This window comes from Rhipicephalus microplus, chromosome 8, assembly GCF_043290135.1.
Source record: "Rhipicephalus microplus isolate Deutch F79 chromosome 8, USDA_Rmic, whole genome shotgun sequence".
Taxonomy (NCBI): Eukaryota; Metazoa; Arthropoda; class Arachnida; order Ixodida; family Ixodidae; genus Rhipicephalus; species Rhipicephalus microplus.
In genome coordinates this window covers 36,530,275-36,548,799 of record NC_134707.1, presented here as the reverse complement: position 1 = coordinate 36,548,799, position 18,525 = coordinate 36,530,275, and the positions used below count along the sequence as shown (strand labels likewise).

The 18,525-nt window shown below is 40.2% G+C and overlaps 1 protein-coding gene across 1 annotated transcript; it reads left to right on the top strand.

The window, feature by feature from the left end:
- Positions 1–207: 207 nt before the first annotated feature.
- LOC119185135 (female-specific histamine-binding protein 2) lies at positions 208–14,193 on the top strand. Its single transcript, XM_075870446.1, has 6 exons — positions 208–354; positions 4,223–4,386; positions 6,993–7,075; positions 8,539–8,577; positions 8,669–8,746; positions 14,054–14,193. Exons 1-4 carry the CDS (start codon positions 220–222, stop codon positions 8,562–8,564), a joined length of 408 nt encoding a protein of 135 aa, XP_075726561.1. The 5' UTR covers positions 208–219; the 3' UTR covers positions 8,565–8,577; positions 8,669–8,746; positions 14,054–14,193.
- The last annotated feature ends 4,332 nt before the right edge of the window (positions 14,194–18,525 follow it).

Genomic DNA, 18,525 nt, shown 5'->3' with positions numbered 1-18,525 from the left:
TGTGCAATACTTGTTAAATTTTTCAAACGAACAATAACATCGAATTTTAACCTGTGCGTTTCGTGAAGCGTCAGAGGTGTCAAACCGATGCGTGCCTTTTCTCTCTAAGGGATGCCACGATGATCAATGGCACTATTTTATACAACTATGAAAATCAAACATATATAAAGATGCGAGCTTCGCCACCGTCCGAACTTCGTCAAGGAGCAAAGTGACAACATGCAGTTGTTTCTTTACGTAGTTCTGAGTGGCGCGGTTGGTGCAGTGCGTGGGCAGACAAGCACGTACGATACCGAAAGACAACCGCCTTGGGTGAATGAAGCATTCTTTTTCAAGTATCAGAACGCTTGGAGAGTAAGTACTACCCTTCGAAATCATTGAAAGTAGTGTAGCAGAGATGTTTATTCGGAGAGTATGAAGTTAGCTGTGGAAGAAACACGTCTGCTCATGCTCTACTCTGCCTTCGCATTCACCATTAGGTACAAGCACAAGCTAAGGACACACGCAAATCACTCGCCCGTAGTATGCTGCGCTGCTGCCGCATTTTTGGCACGTGGTATAGCTCTTAATCACGGCGGTGTGAGATACAGGGGGAGGTCGCGGGGATCGCCGATTCGGATATAGTTACGCGCGTTGCCATTTTAGTTTTTTGCGACTATTCATATAAATTACATATACAAACAGGGAATATAAAATCGAGGGCAGTGGCAGTAATGTTCAGCTTGTGCTCATATAAAAGCTATCGCACAAAAAAAACTGCTGTGTGTCTCTAAGCAGCAGGAATACTTTTTAACGGTGAAACAGCTAAGCTCGTTGTAATTTCCAAGACTTATAAGAAAGGAGGTATGTTCCACAGGCTATCAAAAAGTGCCATCTTTGTTCCACATATATTGGGTAAGTACTGCTCACCACTTGTCCAGTAACATGGCCGCGGTTAACTCAGTAAGTGTCGACGAAGTAAGGGTGCCCAGTCGAAGACTCCGAGTACATAAAGCACGAAAATACCCGAGAATACATAAGGCAACGGTGGCTACAAGAATATTTCAAGGCAATGGAAGGCATACATCAACGTTGCTCTGCTAGCATCAATACACGCCGAAAAATTTCCTGACTCCTATTTTGTAGTTCTCGCTCGCCACGTATATAAGCGGCTCTCTTGAAAGGGGACGTTGACTCTCTTTGGAGATGATGAGAGGCGTTTGAAAGAGCCGTTCGACTCCACAAGAGATTCCACACAACTTTTAAAAGAGCCACATATATGGCAAGATATTACTCACCCAGCGGAGTTGCACATAATCTGTTTGATTTTCCCAGAGTGTATTAGCGGTGCAGACGGTTAGTTTCACTGCGATGTTCGGTCTCTGCACCTTGGAGATTCATTCATTTCAGCGCAGAAAATGATGATAGAAACAACGAAGTCTTGACTAGTTAAAACAGTGAGCGATGAGCTAAAAATTTAGAAACAAATTTCATCACTTAGAGCTTAGAAATACTCTATAATGAACAAGTTTAATCTTCTTTATCGTCCAGTATAGCTGTTTAAATCCCTGCTTAGTTTCATGCAAGCTTCGTCATTTTTCGTAAACTTGCTCAACCAATAGAAACAAAAAAAAATGCAGAAGAAAATCTCTGCCATTTTCTTTTGCAGTGCTTCAAATACACGAATCAAAAAGAAAAATTGAGTAACAAATTAGGAAGTTTGGACAAACGGTCCCTCACATTAAAGCGATTATTCGGGCTATGGCCTGAGATGAATCTTCAGAAAAAGGCGAACATCTTCCTCACAGACTTCATAGTGGAGACAGAGCTGTATAAGCGCCAGTGAGAGACAGCCAGGGGTTGACATATATGAAATGATGTTTAGTGCATATACTAACAGTAGAAAAAGAAGGTGTGCGTGCGAACATATTATGACTGTGTGAACTGCAGCAAGCAAAGTCTACATTGACATGATATCTCAACTGGTTTCAGTGTGCTATTACGTTTTCTTTGTTCGTTCATTATTCAGTACCGTTCAGTAATATAACTTTAATGTTTTTTGCTGCACAACTTATTAATATAGAGTAGCCGAGAAAATATGGACCTCAACGTCTCTACAGCAAAACAGTTAGAACAGAACAGAATTCACATGTTGCGTGCACTGAAAAAAAAAAAAAGAACGGAAACGAGGCCTGGGTGCGGGTCAGCAAGTCTTGATAACGTGTTACTTTCAGCTTAATAAAAAAAGCCATTTTTATGGGGCTCTGACTTTTCTTAAGGGAAGTTTTATCATTATAATTGTGTAGACAACCAAGATCCCTTCTTCTTCGGGTTTTAACTGGCCTTAACGTGACATGGGCGTTGGAAAATTCACGTTAACGCAAATGCAAATAATCTCATTATTCTTGAGAAAGGCAGTCTGACACACTACGGGGCCAGGTAATAAATTGTGAGTTGGAGTCGAACTGGGTGGGCCTTGGCATATGTTTATGTGATTTAATAGTTGGAATTTACCCTTTTCAAGCACTGAAGAAAAAATACGTCAAATCACTTTTTACTTAGAGTGTAACTACTCACTGCTCACACTTTCAAGATGTTCGTTTAAAATCACAAGTTTTTTAGCTAGAGGAGCTTGACCACAACAGCGTTAAAACTCTCGTTTCGCATAAAATTCGGCATCGACGTTGATGTCGTCACTGGCTTGAGCGCCAGTGGTTTTGAGCGAAAAGTTTTGCGAAAACACTGAGAAACAGGAGGTTTGAAAACCTTTCGAGGAAATGGGTCTTTATTTAAAGCACGCTACTCATTATATGTAATACTAATCACTTCAAACTTTATTGATTCTATCGTAGCAATCCACAATTTATACTTCTCTAGTGGCATCATACAGCAGAAAGTATGCACTGAGTGGTTAAAGTATACGCACTGGACAGGATATTGCTAACGCGTTCAACTCTTCAAGGCGAGTCCTAAGGATCCCCAAATTTTTCGATGCACATTCGTGTAAGTCATTTGGATGAGCATTTCCATGTATAGTTCTGTACATGATCTTTTAAGATCAACACTGGAACAGCATGCGTAACATAAACTGGAATGTTCAAAACTGCATGATGACCGCTAAGACAGCTACAGTGTCCCCACGTGCATTCGGGACGCCGGTAGCTGGGACAATGTTCACTGTCAGCAGGTTAGTGTAGGAGACAGCGGCGTAGTAAAGGCGGACACTCTGAGACAGAGTTGGACTTCAAAGGGCTTCGTTAACTTCGCCATGAAGCCTGTGTTTCAGGCATTCGTGATGAAGCCATGAGACTGCCGCAAATGCGGGAGTATAAAAAAAACAATAACTAGATTCAGATGTGACTGGTTGGGAGGAGTGCTAGGAAATGTAAAATATAGGAGCTGTTTTATGGGTTCAAAGCAATGTTTTATCGAACTGAATGAGAACGAAAGGTGCATCATGAATAAATGATGATTACGATCGCACTAATTGAGTTGCAATGTATTTTTTTTCGAAGATGCCTGTAACTGGGCAGTAGTACAAACCTCCCTACGAAGACCTGTCGGCCTGTTAGTGGATCGAATTTTCTAATATATAATGTGTGTAAGCGCACACCTTATGAACGCATTCGCAGGAATGTGTTCTATATACTGAAGGTAATCAGTGAATAGTTGCTAAGCTATGTTACCAAGTACATACCTTCCAGATGTTTTTTTTTTCAGGAAATATTGAGGGTGATTTGAACTTAGAGTAAGCGTGATTTGTAGGAGACCAAAACGTCGTCACTCAAATGAATGACCCAAATCAATGATACTCTTTGCTATAAGTTATCATTGATAGAACATCTAGTGGGGTCGCTACATTTCATGTTTTCAGACACTAGAGACTACGCAGAAATGCTTTTTTATTTTCTCGCAGACGTCAGCAATTTATATTTTTAGTATTAATGTAAGCCTTGAAACGACATTGATGGTTCACGAATTGTAGTCATAATGCACATTTACTAGAGATTCGACATGCTGAAAAAGGCTTTGAAACTTTTTTTTTTCGGATAACACATACAGCCATGGCAATAAAGTTTTCTTAATAAGAAAGACAAGTTTCGCGGTTAATTTGTGGCTTTAGTGAAATAATATAATGGCCGAGTAGAAAATATGTTGCTGTAGAAAGGAGTGTCAACTTGGCGCGCGCAGTAATGTCTAATTTATATAAACTTCCTTTCCTAATCACATTCAAATCTTTCAGGCTATCAGCAATACAAGTGCGACTTATACACTGATGAAAACAACTTACAAAAACGTCGACGGCTATCACAGAGATATCACTTGCGTAAATGTCACGACAACATATATACACTTCAATCCCCGCAGAGTAACCGCTAAAGCGAACTACCGCGTCCAGGGGGTGGAGTGAGTATGCCTTCTTTTCTGAAAGAAACGTATAGCAGAAAAATGTGAACCTGAACCGAAGGTATATTGGAACCACTTTTTTAGGCCGAGTTTTCTCCATATTCGGATATTCTGTGCATGCATGCAGTTGGCTATGCCCAAATGTGAATCAGTTTGGTCATAGCCATCTGCATGCAGAGAATATCCAATTATTGAGAAAACTCGGCCTAAAAAAGTGGCTTCAATAAATCTTCGGTTGTGAATCAATGTGAATCTTAATGTGAATGAGGCCCCACCGCGGTGGTCTAGGCCGCGGGATCGAATCCCGGCTGCGGCGGCTGTATTCACGATGGAGGAGGAAATGCTTCGACCCGTGTGCTCAGATTTGGGCGCACGTTAAGGAATCCCTGGTGGTCAAAATTTTCGGAGTCCTGCAGTACGGCGTCTCTCATAATCATACGGTGGTTTGGCGACGTTAAACCCAACATATCAATCAATGAATCAATCAATCAAATGTGAATTAGCATTGATTCTGATTAGATATTTTATTTTGGCAATAAAATGATTTTCACCTGGCGTACCTTCCGGCACGGACACTATCGTGACGTGACGTCAATATTCTGTAGACTCTTGCGACTTTATACACCAGAAAAATTACGCCAGACACCAAAAATACCCTGCAGATTTACCATTTCCGGGTTATTCGAAGTAATGCTAGGCATCCAGATAAAAAGAAACATTCAGTGTTTTGTTTGTCTTTGAGGTAGGTGAAGTCATGAGTGTCTTCACATTCGTGTCATCATATGCCGGGTGTTCAATATGAGTGCAAGCATGTACAATATGGCATATAACATTGTAATAGGACAAGTTTGGTATGTACAACAAATGGTCGTCTTTTATGTTCGCATTGCCCCTATATCATGCTAAACTTCTCTAATCATATCAATGTAGGTATATATGCAATCAAGGAAACCATGGTAGCACAGTGTGAAAGTGGCATGTGAACAATGCCGTACATGACCTTGACGTTCTTATTTTGATGCTAGAACCTGACATTCACGCTCGTCATAAATGGCACGCTCCGAAAAAAGCTTCCGGTGCTTCCTTTGCGTAAGCACATTGAAGCGATCTTCAGAATCAATGCGGCATTACACGCGGACACACTATTCGTGAGTACAAGGTTATCCTTACGACTCAATCACACTGCCGCCATACGCTCCGTTCTGTCACCGTCACGGCACCAATTTTCGTCAGCGGAGAGGATTTTTTAGTCTTTATCTCGTAGAAAAACTGGGTGACGATGACGTAGAGCGCTGCTCTATCATTCTGTTACCGGCGCAATATCGCAGCTATACCCCTGAAAGAAGAACCAATGGAATATCTTCCCTGAGTGCTACGGCTGCATGTGTTTATAACCACATATTTCTTCATCACAGAGCTTCGAGCGGTCGTCGTTTTGCCCGCTTGCAAAGCTAGTACAACTACATAAAACCATACAGCACCACAAAATCAAACGTGTGGTTGTCATGGTAAACAACCTGACGAAAATTGTTTCTTTCAATTTATTGTGTCAAAACGATATCAACGCCATGATCCTGGTGTTGTAGTGTACTGGTAAAGTTTTTGTTCCTTGTCAACGCAAGCAAAGAGCAATTTAACCTGTTTGACGTGAAATACTCATTTCGTTTCTCTAGGTTTCGGCGACCAGGGAATCAACCAGTGCTCATTGCATGAAAGCTTGCTATTGTTGACGTTATTGCCACTGTAGCCACTGTAGTACAATGGTCCGTCCCGTATTCGGTGCGTTTTCGTGACGTGACTGTGACGAGCTGAAGCGTTTGACAGGTCTGTGAACGATGCTTTATTCAGGCTGCGGGGACGTTTTGCCGCGTCGATAGGCGTTTTATGGTCAAGCTTGTCTGCGCATCAACTGCGTCATCGATAATAGGAGCAGGATATTGCTCTTTTAAAAGAAAAAGACGTAGTATATCGCAGCTGGCGCTTGAGTTCGTCTGCTTGTTCAGAACAAACACATCTAACACGGACTTCTTGACTATATGGGATACTTGATTTATAATGTGTAACATGATTGCTACTAAAGTGAAGATATTGCTGCCCGTCAGTAAGATTCTGATGAAGCTTGGTAAGTAGCCATTTTTTACGCAAACAGCGACTTCCAGGAAGTTCATAATTTCCGCCGACGCGAACATGAAGTCTTCGGATAGGTTAACGGTATTCAAATCTGATAGAAAGCAGGGCAGTTCAGGTGCACTATAAGGCAAAATAAAATCAGACGTCGGAGAATCTTTTGCGTCATAGAGGTCTTGAATTGCAACTGCGCGAATATTCGTCTTGCTTAACCATGAATATGCCTGCCTAGTGTGGTCAAGTCTTAGTTCCCATAGAGGTACCACTAAACAGTACGTAGTAAGTTTCATTACACGCAAAAACATTCAGATAAAGAGTTATGTGAGGGTGAGGTGGCTTCTAATGTAATGCCACGCAGACACAGACACATCCATTCTCACAAACACTGATCATATACATGTGCTTATTTATTAAACTACACAACTGCAATTTGAACTTTACATGTCATTCATGTATATTTTTCACTTTACAACTTTCAGCACTACTGCCAATTACACCATCTGGCCAGTTAAGAGAAAGGACTACTATAAGACCAACAATGCTGTTCAATATGAGGAAAAAGGTAATGAACTCCTTAATATATAGCTTCGAAAAAAATTTTCTTGCTCTCATTCACAACTCGAAAAAAGACAGTAGTTTCTACTTGGATACTTATTACAGCGGCAATAAACACTGTAAATATACGACAAGGCGAAGAAAGAGTAGAAACTCTTTTAGTGCTTCTTGTAAAATCTTCTCAGACAATTACGATTAAACTTAAAAGGTACGAGACAACGTAGTGTTACCAAAGTGTAAAAAAAAACATTGTCAGTGCTGTGGAAAAGTTGTGCCAACAATTGGGGCTACTTGGTTACTCGCTACGTGAAGAATTGTTATTTCTTGGAAAGTAGAGATACTTGCTCTTTCATTTTTCGCCATTCTGTAAAGACATAAGGTATCCGCTACATTTATTGGGAAGTAGAAATATGCTCGCTATTTCATTTTTTGTTATCCCATGAAGAAGCGAGGTATCCGCTACATTGATTGGAAGTAGTCATATACTTTCACATTTTTCACCTTTCCGGGGTGAAGCGCGGTACCCACTACCTTTATTGGGAAGTAGAAATATACTCGCTTTCCCATTTTTCGCCATTCGGTGAAAAAGTGAGGTACACGCTACTTTTATTGGGAAGTAGAAATATACTCGCTCCCCATTTCTCACCATTCTGAGAACAAGCGAGGTACCCGCTACTTATCTGTTGCACATTTTGTACAATTTGCAAATGACGTACCTCAAAATTATTTAGTTTGGGGCGTAACACGTGTATACATAATTTTGGTGGACACTAGATAGGCCCAGGTAGTCGAAAACTTCAATTTCCTCAAAATGAATTCATTCTTTCTATCAGAAAACAAAACCTACTATTACAAATTTTTGTTATTCCGTAATTTAGATTTTTAGGGGTGAAGAGGCCAGTCAAGCTGTGACATGTACTTTTTTACCTTGCACCAAACCACATATGCAGTGTGTTTTTATGTTCTTGTCACGTGATTAAATAAGCATGAACTCAACTCTTATTTCTTCAAAAAATACCAACAAAATATTGCCGGGCACATGTGCTGGAAGCGGATTTATCAGCCACCCACTCGTTAGGCAGTTTGCATGGTTTGCCACACGTTATTGTTATCTCTACCATAAAATATTACGTTTTAACGTGATTTTTGTCTGAAAAAGTCCTGCGTAAGGCGATCTACAATGTAATTTCTCGCGCTGGCGTGGCTCTGTTCTGTTACACTGAACTGCGACGCGGAGGCCTTGAATCCGAATCAAATGGTGGACATTTATTTCAGCAAATTCGCCTATTGTTTATAAACAGCAACAGCTCTCATTGTAGAATAACGACGAGTGCCTTTTGCGCGAGCTGCCGATACGGTTTCACTACACAATTTCATGCATAGATAAATCAAACACATTGTCGTACATTTATATAAAGCATCGAATTAAGTAGCTAATTTACATTATGTGTTTTTTTATTTTTTTTTCAGAAGAAAAGTCGAACCCGAATGGATAATGTTGTGGGCCAGGTAGTTCCTGCACCCGCGAAGGTGCAAGATAATCGAAGTAATTTAAGCTTTTTTATTGGCTACGTAACTGCAACGTCTTGTGATTTTACAGCACCAGAGCCCACAGAGGGAGTAATCATATTCAGTGATCCAAATACTTGCGCCATCTTGAGTGTCAAGAAAGGATCACGTGAGTTTTATTTTGCTTGTAAATTTACTTGATATAGCGTGTCTGCAAACATATTTCTTTTTATAAGAAAGCTGATGGGGCAGCTGGGCGAACAAGTTGAACTGCGGCAGAAGGCGACAGGCTTTTATTGTTCCACGTAGGTATAGGCAATAAATCACACAAATAATTTTTTCCACAGCGTAGGTACCTCGCTTTATATCATTACAGCTAAGTAGCTATTGGAATAACAATGAGTTGCTTACCTGCCCAGCTGTGTAGCGTGCAGGCTGTCCAATACCTAGGATCAAAATAAAGAGCGTATAGAGCTACCAGGCGACGAGTTCTAGAGATATGGGCAGTCACAGCAGCTCAACTATGCGTGGATACTTGAAACACCGTCTTGAAAATCTTGTCCGCTAACAACGGCACACGCTAATCGCGTTGTCGATAATCTTGCTACTATAAGGACCCCTGTGCTCACATTGTCTCTTTCTTGTCGCTGCGTATACCGGCAGCATATACTGGAAAGAAAGCTACACGCAAGCACTCAGTACAGCCTACTTCCGAAAAAGAACCCCGAAGCACGTGGCTCCTTGTTGAGAATAGGATGTTTCGTCGAAGAACGCTCAGCCAAAGAGTGACAGGGGAGGTCTTTCCATACCAATGTAATCCACATACTGGCTCAGGAAGTAGCACAGTTCAAGACTGCCTGGAACATTTGCACGAGCGCGAGGTTCTGGCGGCGCCCGACTACAGCGCTTGCTGCGTTGGAACGCAGTTCACTCTTGGTTTTTCCCTTTGTGTGAAACAGCGCGTGGATTAGAATCCACGGCTTGATATTTTAGCTTTGAAAATGCGAAAGAAATGAACATAACAGTCGAGAATAGTTTTTTTATGATGGAGCAGTGCACTCAAATGAGTCTGGTTTTTTTAAAACTCGTAGCAATACTTTTACGCGTAAATATTTTTAAAAGCGAGGCTGTTTAGAAAAAAAATGGCTGTTTAGAAACCGAAATGGCTGTTTTGAAACCGTACAAACAACAAAGAGGTGTCAAATACATAAGCGATAATGTGAAACAGAAATTCGGCATTCCTTTACTCATTACAAAATAAGAATGCAACAGTTAGCCCAGCAAACGCGTATGTGGAATAAAATTTTTTGCTGTCTATCACAAAATTGTTGACATGTTTGCACAGAACACACAAAAAAGCTAGAGTTGTGTCCTTTGCTTTGTTTTTGTGTTTTTTTGGTGCTGTGCGAATATATCGATTATGAATCCCTAACAAGCCTAACCAACTGTTTCCCAGGTTTATCTAATATCATCGAAGTTTGGTATGTCCTACATAAAGTGGGTAAATCTCACTCACGCGCAACTTCCGCATAACACGAAAAAAGCAATGGCTAGCCCAATATATTGCTGGGAAAATTTATGGAAAGACGAAGACTCCGTGCAGGTTCAACCAGAGCATACCCGGAAACAAAAAGGTTATGGCAGCCGCGAGAAGGCCCCGAAGCGTTGGAAAACCTACGACGACGATGACGGGGCCATGTCCTGTCTGTGTCCCTCTGTGGCTTTAACTATATAAAAGTGATCTGCACTGAGAAACCTAAAACAACCTAGAATCACCTTGCTAAACCTAGCAATGACCTAGAAACAACAAGAATGGTCTTCTTAATTGTCCAGTTTTCCTCTTTTGAGGTTTGTCCGATTCAGTGCACGCTTCGTAAATTTTTTTATAGCCAGTTCGCGTTATAAATGCGCTCACATCTTCTAGAGTTTGAAGGACACTTTAAATTTGTAAATTTTGAAATGTGTTCCGCAAAAGCCTGTGCGCGTTAAGACGGGGTGAACGCGATGCACACATGTCCCTACTTCCATGAGTGGGCGCAGTGTGGCCGGGCTGCAGGGGAGACGCGAGCATGGCAGAGCCATCTGACTAAGGCGGCTGCCACAACGAGACATCTGACGAAGCAGCGTTGCCGCGCACTCCGCTGTAGCACCACGAAGTTAGAGAAAGAGTGTAATTGGGAGAGAGCGTTCATAAACCTCCCCACTCAAGCACTTCGTATGAATGATAAACCGGTGGAGCTGAAACACGCGGTCCCACTGTTTATTATTATGATGGGTGGGGATCTGTCAAAGTGCCTCATCTTCTAGCGTTATGGTTTTCCATCACTATTATTAAGAAATGTGCCATTCATACTTTGCATTAGATGACGTTAGCTTAAAGGACAGTGAATCTGTCTAAACACATTTTAGGAGATGGCGCTTGATGCTGGACGTGATATCATCCCATGCTATATGTTCTGACAAAATCGAAAGGGAAGCTAGTGCATGTCGGGAGACGCTTCGAGGTAGGGTGTACTAGCATATATAGAGAGCGAACGAACACGGTTAGAAAACACTAGAATGAATAAAGTAAGTCCTTGAGGCGAAATTTCCACTAAGCATTTCCTTCGAGCATTTCGTCAACCAACCCTAGCGATATATCTCTAGTGTGGCATTGGGGCCTACGACACGGCTTTACGCTCTTCCATAGTAGAACACCAAGTACTCTAAATTTTAGGTTGTAACAATGCCGCATCGTTTATAACGTTTGAATTCTCCTTCGGCACAGCTTTCTGCTCTCCCATAGTGGACTTTTCCGAAACACATTCGGATACACAGTGATAAACTAGGTTCCGGTGCTCATTTGTAAGATGTATGCACATTCTTTACTTGTAGCAGTGTTTCATTTGTGTATACACAAGTTAAATGTACAATAACAGTTCCCTTTTTCAAAGGCTTTCACCAGTATGAAAAAATACAAAGGCTATTGCCATATTTGTCTGACACTGACCATACCGCTACATAAGACCATTCACTTTTAAATCGCATCAGAAAAGCATTCCGAGCTGCCGTATCCGGTCGAATACACTCATCAGATAGCGCAACGAAGGAAAAAAAACCCTCACCTCTCCAAAGGGAACCGTGAGGAGATTCGAATGCATTGCGTAGCATCCATGACGGCGTTTCGCACGTGAGAACCCAGCGTTAGAAAAATAATGTTTTTTTTTCTTACACCCTGCAGTCAGTAGCATCATTGGCCACACATGACGTTTTCCTGTCGCAAGAAACTCGGTATTCGTTTCGACAATCACTCGTTGGTCTATTTGATGTTAAACAGTGTGAAATCTCTTCCATTAGCAATGCAAGGCAGAATGTCGAAATCATGTTTGACGATATATATCCAAATCATGCGTAATATTTGTCGACACATTTAATAAATGCACTTCTGCAACAGCATTCAGAAGAGATAAATATAATAATTATCATAGCTACAAAGGCCTCGCATTTCGAAGAGAAATATGGCATTGGCATTTTCTTTAAAACCTTCAACGGGTCGTTTTCATTAAGACTACTCGATTTCTTGTCAGTATTTTCGGCAGAACCTATAGCGGTGATTATGGCATAAGAAAGCGCGGCCCGCTAGCCTCAAGTGTGGCTATAGTTACCGATTCGTTATCTTTGTGTTCGGCGCTCGCCTCCAATAGTGACTCGTAATTATCATGCACGTTTCACTTCGGGTTCCAACTCATATAACTTTATTACGATTTATCTGGGTTCCTAGAACAAGAGAATAAAAATAAATAAATGGCAGGCGCTCTGGCGAAAGCCGCTCTCAGTAGTCTGGTATTTTTCATTATTTCCACATCAACACTCATAATACGTGACAGATTTCGAAGGCATGCCATAACTGAAAACTCTGGTAAAACATTGATTGCTCACCTAAACGAAGATCGACACCTTTTGTTCCCTTAACGTAGGAAGTTCCGGTTATTACGCATAGAAGAGGTTCTTTTTACGAAATTACGCTGTAAAGTTCCAAAACCAACTTACTACATGCATAGAGCTGGTCTGGCTCCTTCCCCTTTTCGCTCATTATGTAACAAGAATGAAACATTCGAGCATTATTTTTTATCGCGTACTCGCTTCATGTCACAGAGGAAAAACATTCTTAAAGCTGCTTTTATTCGAATTTAATCGAATTTTCTTATCTGGAATATTCTTTCTTTGGTAGACTCCTCATTAGGTCATTGTCACCGGAATATCTGTTCTGCTGTGCAGAGCTTCTTAATCGAATCAAGGCGGTTTTGATTGTGAATCTCTCAATTAATAAAATTTGGTTTCTTCCAATCATTTTAAAGTTTAATATATTTAAAAGTAATATGTGATCCGCTATCTAAATAATCGTGATCCGCTATCTAAATAAGCTGCCTGAATATTTTAAGGCGATAATGTTATAGAGCTCGTTTCGCAGAAATTCTGGTTTTGGCGTCGGCATCGGTGGCTGCGAGCGAAAAATCATCATCTTTGCGTTACCGAGATATTTCGAAACCTGAAAGTAAAATAAGTGGGCATCAAACCCGGGTAGCTTGCGTGGCAAGCCGGTGTTCTACCACACATCCACCCCTCTGCCTATGAATACAATGAAAGTAACTTCTTCTGCTTAAAAACGCAGTGAATGTAACTTTGATGCCCTACAAACACACGCGTCCTGTATACATGCTTCATAATACCACATCAAATATTCCCGTAATAATACGTGGTGCAAGCGAACATTGCCATCAGGAGTCCGCATCTGAGATTACCACAGTGGCGTCATAGTTTACAACCAGTCACCCACTAGAAAAGGCGCGCACATTACTTCACCCTTAAGGTCACGCAGTAGGCGCACAGCAAGTTCTAAAAGCTTTCATACACTAAGTGTTTGAAGTGCGAAGTGAGATTAGAATATTGCCGTCACGGTCAACTCTCAAAATTGAAGCGTAAGGGCCCTCCATTTTTAAGCTTTCTATTGAAAATAATTTTCAACTTATATTTTTGTTAAAACTTCGCAAGAGCATTTTCTGTGCAAGGAATGATTACAGTCTTGCAGGTGTAGGGGGTACCGTCTCTCGAGGACATTGTCAAGCGTACTAGTCTCCCAAGGCAACGCAAGCTATCTAAACTAGAAAGAAAATTTCACCACGTACACAAGTTTAGCAAAATACCAAAGGTATATACACGTTATTAAACCATAGGGCGTCATAGAGCTTCCGAATTTCGAACAAGGGTTATGCTCCGATTAGCGAATATAAAGAAGTGTGTACAGCATGTTTAAACATGCCGAAAAAAAAAATTATCGCAAACATTGCCTTTGTTTATAAAAATAAAAAACCATACAAACTAAGCAGCGATAGTTACAGTTATTTAAGTCAAAATAGCAGTTGAAGGATTTACAGGGCTTCATGTTTATACCATATGAATTGCTCAGCAGTAATATAATTTTTTTACACATTTGCAGATTTCGAACTATGGGTGAACGCAGATGTGAGAAGAAACGTGCCATCCTGCTGTCGCTTCATGTTTGAATTTTTTGCGCGTGGAAGAAGAACTAGATACGACGTGTACAGTAAAAGGTGCGAGAAACCTGGGGTGCACTGGATTCCATACGGCAGCAACAGCAGCAGCAGCAGCAACAGCAGCCGCAGCTAGAGCCACGTTCCGAGACACAACAATTATCTTTGTGTTTCGTTGCCGGCAGATGTAACTGTATTCTATACTAAATATTATGATAAATTTAAGTCAACGTGTTCTTTTTGTGTTCTGAAAAATGCCCTACAACGTTTCCATGAACCACAACTACAACAGTTGCAGTGTTTAAAATTACAGAGAGACTACAGTAAGTCTATCAACGATTTCAGAGGCTGGTAGCTCTGTATACACTGATTCATAAATAAAATTCAGCGGATGGCGCCGCACTGAAATTGACGGTAACCTGACGCGGTAGCCGCATCATTTGAGTTCATATTCGTTGTAGAAATAAATGCCAGCACTGCAACCAAAATTCGTGTTTCACAAAAATTAGCGTCTAATTGATAAATCCACCCGAGAACAGGCGTGGGTATGTGCTTGAATATTTGCTTTCTACGCAGTTTGCTTGAATTTGATTTCTGCTGGAACCTCAACATTTATTCTTTGCATTCGTTGGATCAACGCTGCCGATGTTAGGCTATTTTTGACGCTTATAATTAAAATTGCCCATGACTGTTCTCACGATTCCTGGGTAGATATAAACTGTCGATCGTCTGTACCGCACACCCACATACCTATGGCACATACTCTCCACCGTGTATGTGCCACACATCTGGCGGAGAGGATTTGACTACGTACGCGTCGAGATATTCACATTGCTGATGTCATGGCCAGCGCTTCCCATTCGTCAAATCATTTTGCCCTTTTACACAAATTTTCGTTTACCCCAAGTTAACTCGGTAATCTCGAGAGAACAAGTACGTCGGCATCCAGATAGATAGATAGATAGATAGATAGATAGATAGATAGATAGATAGATAGATAGATAGATAGATAGATAGATAGATAGATAGATAGATAGATAGATAGATAGATAGATAGATAGATAGATAGATAGATAGATAGATAGATAGATAGATAGATAGATAGATAGATAGATAGATAGATAGATAGATAGATAGATAGATAGATAGATAGATAGATAGATAGATAGATAGATAGATAGATAGATAGATAGATAGATAGATAGATAGATAGATAGATAGATAGATAGATAGATAGATAGATACCCTTAAAGTCGCCGAAGTTCGCTAAGAAATGCTTCGCCCTAAAAATGCTGGTTGGTCAAAATATCAAAATATATCACCTACAGATTTCGTCATGATAATACCGCAGCTTTCCCACGTAAAACTCCAATTCCAATTATTTATTCCTGCGCTGTCATTGGTGTAGTATGATCTCGCAGAAACAATCAGCAGTATTGATGAACTGAGCTCGACTACGTGTCAAATATTTTCGCTCGGTACGTCAGTAAACTTCTTTGGAAAAAGCAATTAGGGTGATTCTTTTTTTTTTCAACTGTTTTCACGTCAAATTAACGAAACGACCCAGCGGCTGAAATGCATGTTAAACTTGTTGGCTGAGTGGAGAATCTGAGTGCATTTAGCATAATAGCCGCCAAATATTACCAGTTGACCTAATGTCCTCATCCCTTACACCGACGAATTCTACTTGATTAGGTAATACTCCTATTTAGGCCAATCACGTGTCACGACCATGGGCGTCCGAAATGAGTGAACAAAAATGTATGCCACCACACAGACGTAGAATGTTGCGGAACTCACCTGCAAAACGTCTTTACGCAAGACAAAAAATGCTCTGACAAACTCTTTATTACTACCAAATGATTAGTGTTTGCAACTGTTTCACAGATTTCAGTAGAGTTGAGAGCTGGCTTATATAGTTCGTCAGATATTAATCCAACATGTGGTGTAGTAGCGCAGCTTTGACGGAGACACAGAGGATAAGAAAACTTGTAGCGAGTTTCGTGTTCTCTTATTCTCTGTGTCCCTCCCTGTCGACGTTGCGCTGCTACAACGTGTGTTAAAATGATCTTTCACGGATACTAAATATCGCAACCGTGCTTTGGGAGGCTTTCGTGAACAGCTGCCTGTATATATGAGATAAACCCCTAACGCAATTGAAATGTTAACTGCAAAAAATATTAAACCAAATATTGCAAACATTCCGTAGTTTACACTACATAGTGTGGTTTTCAATATAAAATTCACAGTGTGGATTCTGCGATTATTCATTATTCTGGTTTTAAAATTGTGTTAGTGTTTTGAAATGCTTAAACAAATAACTGTAACATAAACTCCTCTGTCAGCTCAATGACACCACTGCGAATACGTGATATACCTTAACGTGGCCTGTTTCTTATTCTACACCACCTACAGCAAGCAAACAGACTTCTGCAATTTACAAATCATTTTAATTATGTATGCCGAATTCACTACTGCTAGATGTGGACGTTGTATCAAGCTCTTGTGCATTGTTGCAGTCCTCACAGTAGAAATTCTTGAAGTAGGTCATGGTTGTACAAACTTTAGCTTAACTTGGTAGTATTACATTTACTTTCCATTTGAGTCATCCTCATTCGATTTCTTGTTGTCTGGAGCTCTGATTCTTTAAGTTGAAAGTGAAACCTATTAAGCTTCAAGTTTCTAAAATGTTGCTTTCTTTTATTTGCTCAATAATACATACTTTATTACTATGACGTTGTTCATACTGAACTAAGTTTAAGATAGTATTTCGTGTGAAAAATTTTATTTGGTAACCACTGAAATTCTAGTGGTATTACCCACGCATGTAGAGTTATCACTTGAGATTCACACTTGCACTCCAAATTCAAATAGAAGAAATCTAGGGGTACTCAGGAAGCCAATCAAATTACCTTGATCATGGTATTGAGTTGAAGCCTATGGAAAATTTTCTCGAGAAATAAACTTTTGATTGATAGGTTGGCAAATACCAGTTGCATTGTTTTCAAGTACGCAGCCCCACTTGTCGTCTGCCTATAACTACCGGTGTTTCTTTACGTCAGTGGAAATACTAAACGTTATAGAGAATAAAAACACGGTACCCCTACTGAAACGTTCCGTAAGATGCGGAGATCTCACATACAGAATTATTGGAATATGGAAGACGTATGATGCGGACTCCGCATAAGACGTATGATGCGGACTCCGCATCTTATGGAAAGACGTATCATGCGGAAATTACTGAAATGTGTGCATGTTACGTCTGAATCTAGTGCAAAGCAATATAATGTGTAAATTAAAAAGACGTCCACATCTTGAGTACATGCAATACTGTGTACAAATCACAATATTTCTTAAATGTGCATGATGAGGGATTGAATCATCAGCATCTTACTAATTGTCGTGATGCAGAAGCAAAATTACCTTTTAAATAAAATACATTACAAAACTACTAAATTAACATGGTAGCGATCATAAATGGTGGTTACATTGCAACACATTAATGCAGTGTTCTATGCAAGACTTAAAGAACTTATAAAGTTATTATTATCAATAGAGAAGCATTATTATACACATCAGCCCTGCTACAATCAATATGTTTTTTTATTTGTCTGTATGCTCCAGCTGTGAATAGTGACATTGCAGTGTTGACGTACACAAATGAGGTGACTGCACCGCAATTTCACGAGCTCCACCTAAGCCACAGGATGGTGGCACAATGTAACAGCAATTTTAGAACGAAGTGTTTAAACATAAATAATAATCATGGCACTGTGAAAGTGTGGCGCTGTGTTTATCTCATGAATGCCTTGTGGAGATCGGCGAAATGCTGCTTGAGGCTCCGGCACCACTGTAAATTTCGAAGGTCACTGCGGTAGAACTTATGTGTCCTTCATAGGCACCTGGAAATGAAAATAATTGGCACAAATAATGTCAGAGACAAATGTTAGCACATTAGTTTACATGCACAAGAAATATAACACACAGAATGAAACTGAAAGTTTAAGGCACACAATCCTTCATGTTATGCATATGTGAATAATAGAAGGAATGAGTGTATAAATTAGTTCTGCCACATCAAAAAAACAGCATGCTTATCACAGTGAAAATAAATAGGTTGTAACGATTTTCAATGGTAGAAATAATCGATTAATATGTCCTTATGAAATTATGATTTAAACGCTTCCTGCACAGTAAAACTTTAGGAACAGCAATTGAAAGCTCTCAATGTTCATTTAATAGTGTGTGCATGTACATCTGCTTCCTTTATACTATACAGCTTGTGCACAAAATTGGCATCTTGAACAATTTCGAGAGTTAAACCTATGCAACTTATGAAGGTTAAAATCACCATGAAAGCAAGCAGGACCAGGCAGGTGCCATTAAAAATCTGTGCAAGCCAGATAACTATAACCGA

Excerpts from the sequence above, each read along its gene's own strand:
- LOC119185135 (XM_075870446.1), top strand. The coding sequence starts at position 220 with ATGCAGTTGTTTCTTTACGTAGTTCTGAGTGGCGCGGTTGGTGCAGTG. Across the intron at positions 355-4,222 it reads AGTATCAGAACGCTTGGAGA|GCTATCAGCAATACAAGTGC; the intron begins GTAAGTACTACC and ends CAAATCTTTCAG. Across the intron at positions 4,387-6,992 it reads TACCGCGTCCAGGGGGTGGA|CACTACTGCCAATTACACCA; the intron begins GTGAGTATGCCT and ends TACAACTTTCAG.